Source organism: Pygoscelis adeliae, unplaced genomic scaffold (genome assembly GCF_000699105.1).
Source record: "Pygoscelis adeliae isolate BGI_AS28 unplaced genomic scaffold, ASM69910v1 Scaffold133, whole genome shotgun sequence".
Classification (NCBI taxonomy): Eukaryota; Metazoa; Chordata; class Aves; order Sphenisciformes; family Spheniscidae; genus Pygoscelis; species Pygoscelis adeliae.
The window spans coordinates 3246820-3255344 of NW_008824475.1; the positions used below are offsets into that span (position 1 = coordinate 3246820).

The 8525-nt window shown below is 35.9% G+C and overlaps 1 protein-coding gene across 1 annotated transcript in view; it reads right to left on the reverse strand.

The window, feature by feature from the left end:
- Nucleotides 1–8525, reverse strand: part of PCDH7 (protocadherin 7) — a 294798-nt gene that overhangs the window by 217890 nt on the left and 68383 nt on the right. The window contains exon 5 of the mRNA XM_009321401.1: nucleotides 6025–6032. Within this exon, the coding sequence (XP_009319676.1) occupies nucleotides 6025–6032 (8 nt within the window). The remainder of the gene's footprint in view (nucleotides 1–6024; nucleotides 6033–8525) is intronic.

An 8525-nucleotide genomic window follows, 5' to 3' on the forward strand; every position in this document is an offset into this window, starting at 1 on the left:
AAAATCACATTATCTGAAGACAGCTGCCTGTATTCTCTTACTTTATGGACTCTTAAGGAAAGATTCTGTATTTCGTCTTGATGCTAGCAGAAGTATTAAGGAGCAACCAGATGCATATACATCCTCAGCTGTACAATACTTAAAAGACTTAAAGATATATAAAAGCCTTATAATACTTTAAAGCATTATATAAAACCACAAAAAAAAATTAAAAAGCATATTAATGCTGCATTCAATAATACTACATAAAATATGATTAAATACTTTATTAAAACATTATATAATAATTAAAAGCATCGTAAGAGTAGTTTGTCATATGAAACAAATACCACTTCTCACAGTCTCCTTATATGCTGATAATCCCACAACACACTGAAAAATGATGACACTGATATTGATGGTATAGACAATGCAAACTACACCTGACAATAAGATCTACATGTTCAACAAATGCTCAGACAGTAACAGCCTTTGGAATGCAACTGGGGAAAAAAAAATCTGAATGTCAGAATTAATTACAAATGTTTTAAACTTTCAAAATAACAGTATGGTTTCTGTAGCTTCTGAAAAAACAGCATAAACCAACTGCAGTTATGTAACCTGTCACAGAAAGGATTACCTCAGTTGTAAGGGAACCACACATCCAAAGTACTGCACAGTGTCATTATTCAGCAGCAGAACAAATCTTGAATTGAAGTAAGAACTGTCAACCTTCCTAACAACAGGGAATAATGTCACCAGTTGAAAGATGCACAACAGGGTGATCTCTGCAGTTCACAGTATGTTTTTTCATAGTGCAGATTGCATGAAAAACTTCAAATGTCTTACGACAGGGATACCCTGATCTCCATTCCATGTAAAATGAGACGTGTAGTACATCATTTGAATTGAAGTAAGTATGGGCAAGGAGAAGGAGAGGTCTCTGCAATACAGTGAAGCAACACTCTAATTTTACAGAAAACAGGTCCTACAAGGAACCTGACAAGTTTGCTGTAAATGCCTGTCAAGAAACTACCAAAAATGTATTTGTGTTTCTTTCACGATGGCCATATACGCACGGCTAAAATACTACTAGTTGAATACAACTGACATTGCAAGTTGGATCCATCTTAAATGCTCTTACTCCTGTTATTCTTTCCACACAATCTTGCTGTAGGTAAAGTTATGACTTTATTCTAAATTCATATGTGATATCTTATTTTTGCTTTTGGCCCTTTAGAAATGTCAAACATAAGTAAAAGGCCCAGTGAAGATCTTCCCCATACCTAGAGGATACACACTCAGTTTGCGTTTCATCTCAGTCACTCTAACTCTATTTGAAATAGTCCTCTCAAACTCTTCCCCCCGACTCACTTTCATAAAAGTGCTGTGAGCACATACACTGTAATTTGGTAATCCCATATTCTTGTTAGGCTGCATCAGCAGCCTTGGCTGAAGTGTTCCAGTGATTTATTTAGTGCCTTAAAGTGCACTCAAACTCTATGCCTTTATCTCTTCTCCTGTTGCAATACTGACTTCTGAAAGGTAAGTTTGAAAAGACATGAACAAAAGTAAAAGTTCATGTAGCAGTGCTGCCACAGTGGAGGCACTCCTGCCAAAAGATGATAGTTGCTGTATCACGTAAACTCCCTCTATATCCATGCAGAACAGAACTATAGATAGTTTTGTAAGTATTTTATATACACTTTAATAAGACCAGCCATCCTAGAATACAGAGATGGAGTCAAACCAATGGCAATCCAATTTGTACCACATGTATTTTCTGCACCAGTAAAAATTATGTATTAGAATAGCAAAGCAGACAGAAGTATGTACAACATAACATACTCCCATAATCACATTACAGAAAGCAAATGTGTGTAAATAAAGGCCAATGGAAAAAAAAAAGAAAATTAGGCTTTTTATAATTAAGTTTGGAAAGGCAATTAAGGCTTGATCAGAAGGAGAAATGTAAGTAGGCTGTTTCACAGAACTATGCAGAAGAACATATTTTCACACCAGCAGGCATGACTCTGTAGGAAGGATGGGGCAGGTGTTAGAGGAACTGAATGAGAAGCAAAACAAATGAAGATAGATGAATATTTGAAAAGCTTTTCAAATGTTTGCAATTTGAATAGGAGTCAGTGGAAAAGTAAGAGCATCAGGCTTCCATTGCCATAGTGGTATTTAATGAATTTTAGTGGTAATTACTGGTGTTTGTGAAAACCAGGAAGCAACATTTGACAAAGGCTGGACTCAGAAAACAATTTCTTAAGATGGTACAGTCCAGAAAAGAGGCAAAGAGGGCTCTGTCCTAAGGGTATATATGAGAAATGGAACAACAGCTCTGGTGAAAATTTGGCTACGATGACAGAAGAAATATGTGAAGAATAATTAAGTTCAGGGTCAGTGTGAACATCGATATTCTGGTATCATACAAGCACAAATGTTGAATCAGAAAAGATGCGGGGCTGTTAGACCTTCTTGCCAAACAGAAACATTTTTTCTCTGTCATGCTTATTTGAAGGAGACTGAGACAATGCAAAAATCTAAAGCAGGTTACTAGAGAAAGATGTAGATATTAAACTCCATCAAGTATTGACCTGTAAGAGACTTAATGATAAAAAGAGAAAAAAAACTGTAACATATATTCACTACTGTGGGAGTAGGAGGCTTTAAGCCTAATATGAATAAATATACAGGTATCCAGTTCAGAAACATACAGAATGCACTTTTTATTATTAAGATATCTGTCTTAATTTTGAAAACAAGAAAATTAACTTCCACAGTTATATATGTCATGATAAAGAGAAAAAAGATTAATTGTATCTTCCATGTTTAATTGCCTGGTGAACTTACCCAGGTGTGAGATGAATAGTTTCTTATTTTAATGTGTTGTTTTCAAGGGGCCAGAACTAGTCTAAATAGCAATGATTATGTTCTTATCAGTTAGATGTTTTGAACAAGAATAGCAACTGATGAATACCACATGAAAGGCCTCCCTAGTATAAATTTAATCTAGACTGTATTCATGGAAGTTTCAAACTTACAAGACAAAAATGTCACTTTGAATGTTAATTTTAAGTATTTAAGGTGCAAAATAAAAATTGAGTATTTTAGTTCCATCGTTTTCCATTAGTAAAAAAACCCAGCAACACTTCTCGTGCAGTCCAAGTGATAGTCTTATTTTATAAATTTTACAAATAATGTTCATAGAATCCAGTAAATCCAGACAGGCATCTTTAGAAACCCTTGTAAAGCCTTCCTTGTTGCTATTCCAGGTGAATGGTCCTTCAGTTCTAGCTGGGATTTCAGTAAAACTATTGATTTTGTGTGGAAGATGATCCAATACATGGTAGTATTGAAGGGTAGCAATATAAAATTTCAAAGTAGGTAGAAAGACTGATAGGGAACCAGGTAACAGGGAAAGAAAGTTAATTGTAATAGTTCAAACCAATCTCACACTTCCAACTGGGTAAAATAAAATGATGGTTAATATACAGTAAAACAACTGAAATTATATTGTGTTGCTTACAGCATTCTCTGCTTAAAGTGATATAAAACTACCTCTTTCCCAGTGAAACAACAGAGATAATATACCTTAGACTTCTCTAAGCATAATGGAGATGCATTGCAGCAGACTAGTACGTCACAAGGACTCCTCATCCTCTGTTTCATTTTTGTTCTGGCCGAATGAACAGTCCTTTACACATCAGTTATGTGGAGACTTGTATAATTCTTGCTTGGGGAGAAGTGTTGAGCATCCCAGGAACACTAGGAAGACACTGAAAACTTCTCACGAAGTAGTCTACTTCCCCTCAACCCATTCAGTTATTATTATTCTGCTCTACTATTTTAACTAGTAGTAGAAAGTCAATTACGAGAGAGAAAGTGTTTGGAACTCCAAACAAACCTAATTTATGTATAAACCAATTTCAATTTTTTTCAGTGAAAATAACAAAGGACATAGGCCAAATAGCTTTCTTCAACAATTTTCCCTTATATTAGATTAGTAAATCCAAGGAAAGAATTCAAGGCTCCTAACTGGAATGCACTGACAGAATTTTAAGGTTTTATGCTAATACAAGGAAAGATGAAACTTTCAGTGAGATGCTCTCAACTTTTATTTCTGATAAACTCACTGAAGTTCAGTAAAGCTAGAATCTTAACTCCCTGCTGTATATGACTCTCAAAGCTTTGTACTCAAGTATCTTGGTGAAAGTTTTTTCATTATTCTACCAATAAAATTGACAGCTAAAATCAGAATTTTTACAAATTTATGTCATTGAGACTGTATGCAAACATAGGCTTCCTATCACACATATCGTTTTTTCTGCTGATTAATGAGGATATCAGATGATTGAGTAGACTGTGATGCAGCGATGCTTTCCTTTGGGGATGGAAAACAGCAGAAATTGTGCACATAAGTTCTTCTTCTGGTGGTTCAAAATTAAATTATACAAGCTGCAAATAGTCCCTACAGCCTGTCAGAGTTTCAGAAAATTGTCTCCTCCACAGTTCTACTCTTTCACACTTGACCATTAAGCAATTTCCCACCCTCTGCACACCCACGAGTGATATTCTACTCTATGCCTTTAAAATACTGAATGAGATTAACACAGCCACAAGACACGTACATGCTATTCACTGGGTAGTAGTGATGTTTTTCTAGCTCTGACCAGAGGAAAGTGTAAGGATAGGCGGTATGAACATTCTAGTCCCAACCAGCTATTGCTGTTGGAGTCAGTTCTCAGTGAGACACAAGAATTCCTCTCCTTTCCTCACCCCTTTCACTTTCACTTCTGTGCTCATTTACCTTTTCTCATACTCAAATTAGTCCTAGGGCTCTGGCTGGGACTGGCAGAGCTCAGCTTCAGATGGCTATTTCTGTCTGCTGGCCAACCCTTCACTGCAGCTTGGACAGCTGTGCAAATCTGACCCTGGGTAGCCAAAGTTTATAATGAAATGTTTTAAAGCCAACTATCCCTTAAACAGTTCCTCAGAGTTCTTCTGAAGCGCTAGAATGGCAAATAGGAAATTCACTTTTTAAAAGGCTAATCTGGTATAACTGTGAAAAATACACACTGAAAGCTCATATCACGCTTAGGTGAGAAATAAATGGCAAACCTAGGACAGGTCAAAAGCACAGTTAGTGAGCATCATCTCATGTGGCTGATGCCACATTACTATCCACACAGGGATTTGGTGGATAACGGAAGGAAAATTCAGGTACATATACTGAATATGAACATACACTGCCCAAGTTCTTTTCCTATGGATTTCGAAAGCCATACTATGCTGACTAGTCCACAACAGCTGGGCGTACTTCTCTCTCCAAAAATGGGTTAACTCTGCAAAGATAAGCATTAACTCCCACACACATTTCTGCTGGAAATCTATCAGGTTGCTAGGGTAGCATGCTGTGCATAAAGGTTGCTCCCTGGCTGTGTACACTCCCCACAGGCACACAAAGCCCTAATTATGAGGTATATATACAGAAGAGTTTTGGTGGGCTCAGGAGAAGCATCAACAAATACACTACTTCCTTTACTCCATGAGTTACAGACCCTTTGAAGCATTTTTCTGCTCCTTTGCTTATGCTTGTATCACTGTATGGGAGGCTGTTTCAAACTTTACATTTATCATTCTGACCAAAAGTAATACCTAATTTCTTTCTTTTACTCTTTAATTTCATTTTAAAATTCAAAGTAAACAAATCCTGAATAACAAGCAATAAACTAAAAACTGAAAGGGGATGATACTGTGATGTGACAGCGGGACTGCACTTGCCCCATTTCCTTACCGATTTAGATGTTAATGAGACTTCTATTCTTTTGCAAAGTCACTTAAAGACTATATAAGGAATCAGAAAACACCTCTTCATTTTTGGTCACATACTTGCATTATAAAACTTTATTTATTTATTTATTTATAAACGCCTTTTTTTGTGTGTGTGTCTTTGTTGCCTGATAGGGAGTGGAGGGTAGTTTCTTTCTTCCCTTCAAATTCCATTTCGCTTTGTTCCTGCTGTACTTATTTTAAGACTTCTTTGCCTCCTACTTCCCAAAAACCTCCTAATTTCTTGAAGTCAAGCATTAAGCTATTAAGAGTGAGCATAAAAAGAGGGATGACTTAAGTGTCCTTACAGGCTAACCAGCATGTCTGCAGTTAAATGCAAAGAAAGGGTGGCTGAGAAACTGTCTACTGCTGGCTGCCAAGGGCTTCTATGCTATTTCCATAGCTTTCCCTTCTGCTCCAGAAGGAAAATGATGAGACTGAGATTCTTCTGTATCACTGCACTAGCACATATATCTAATTGCCAAACACTTTGAGAGTCTATATATGCCAACATGAACAATATTCTGCATTTCTTAAATATTCAACTACTCAACCATGCAGCTTTCTAGAATATAAGAGCTGAGAAACAGAACAGAACAATCCTGGCACTGAAAAAAAGTCATAGGTAAATTTCTTGAACAGAGCCACAGAAGAATTACCTTTTGATATACAGTATAAATACTTTCCAAATCCACACAGGTTAAAAATGTTATTTGTCACATTTGTTTTATAGCTTAACATCTTTTTCTTCTTTATGCTTAAGATGCCCTCAACATATATCCTCACAAGTATAGCTAAATTGGAATAAGAAAGTTGGAAAGATTATAATGCTGCCAGAGCTGTCATATAGGCTATGAACGGGGAATGTTTCATCATAAGAACTATGAAAGTATTCTGCTTACTATTTCTTTTAAAATAGACTTTTTTAAACTAAACTACAAATATCAGTACTTTTGAAACTAAAAAGGTAAATTATTCATAACAATTAGAACAGCTGCTTTGTCTCTGTCTTGTGGGTGGAAATCACAGACAAACATAACAAACATTGGTAGAGTTAAGTTTGAAACATTTGCAGAATTTGTGTCCATAAATTTTCCTTTTCTTACACCTAGCTTATGTAAATCAAGCCCTCCTTAGTTTCTTTCTGCTGTTTTCCTATACTCATATCTAGGTTCATAATGAAAGCACTTCATCTCTTTATGCTTCATACATCACATTGTGTGTAATAGGGGAAGAATTTTTTTAGGTTTGCCAGGCTGGAATTCATCACCCAAAAGACAGGAAAGACAATAAGATCTAAGCAAACCTTTAAGTCATCTTCTGCTACTATGTTTACTTGCCTGATAAACATAAAAACTATAATATTAATAATAGTATTTTTTAAGCATGTACATTGACCACTGCATGTCTTTCTTATTTTAGCCAAATACCTACTCCATAACAATTATGATGTTGTAAGTATTTGGTTAAGTTTTGCTGTTCTTTCATGAAGAGTTTCAGTAGGCAACATTCACCAAAATAAAAAACAACCTTAATCCAGCAACTTTGGGATACAACCCAAAATACTTAGTTGTTCTCTGAACACCTAAAAGTGTGCCAGCCCTTTCAGGGAAACAAAAAAGGTAACCATTCTGAGGTCATTTATACAAAACCCCCAATCATTCTGCTGATGGGGGAACTCCTCAGAGAAAAGGAACACTTCTCATATTTAGAGTATGAAGCCCCTATATGGATCAGGGACCAGCGGTAGTTCAGGATTAAAAATATGAACAGACTAAAGATTTCCTGCCTTGGCAATACTGAGAAGAGAATAGTATTTCTAGCCTCAGCCAAGTGAAGACACTAAGTACTTGGAAAGAGACCATTAGGCAGGTCGTAAAACTATACAGAAGATTCTGTCTCCCCGAGCATCTCCCCAAACAAACAACTTGCTTATAACTTTTGTTTCTATGTCAGAATAAATAAATTATACCAAAATGTAACAATCTTCTAATCATTCTACTCAAGTTTTGTTATTTCTTAGCAGCACTGTAAGAGTACAACTAAACTGTCTTCCTGCAATGTACAGCATCAACAGTGATTAACAGCAGTCAGTGAATTCTAGTTTTATGCTCACTTCAGGACATCTATTATCTTTTTTTTTTTTTTTAATTTAACACATATTAAAAATGATGCTATGTAAAAATGAAGCAGTGCCAAGTTTCTAGGGTGAAATGTAAAACTCACTTTCTAAACTTGATCTTTTGTGCTTAGTTTTTAAGTCTTCATTTTGTTGTGATTGTTTTTTTGCCAGAGGAGAGGGTCTTTCCAACTTCCTCTCTCAGGTATGGATGCAAATGGAATGTTTATGGGAAGGATTTCATCTTTTATTATAAATAATAATTTCTGGTTTGGTATTAGGAGTTAACAAAATATTTTCTGCCGCTCCCCAGATTTAGATATATAACTGTTAAAAACCTTTATCCATTACTCATCACAGTAAACCAGCAACCGAAGCAGAGCACATAATTAGAATGAAATGCATTCCCTGTTTGCAGGAGGAATTCTGTTCTGACAGATATCCACTGGGGCTCCAAAAGAGTCCTTTTTCATCATTTTGGGGACCTTATGTAAGCTATTTTGCTGAAACACCATTGGCTCACCATTCCATAAATTTTGTAAGTTGAAGCAAAACAAACTGTGTGCTTGCTGGGGAAGATTATGGAGCG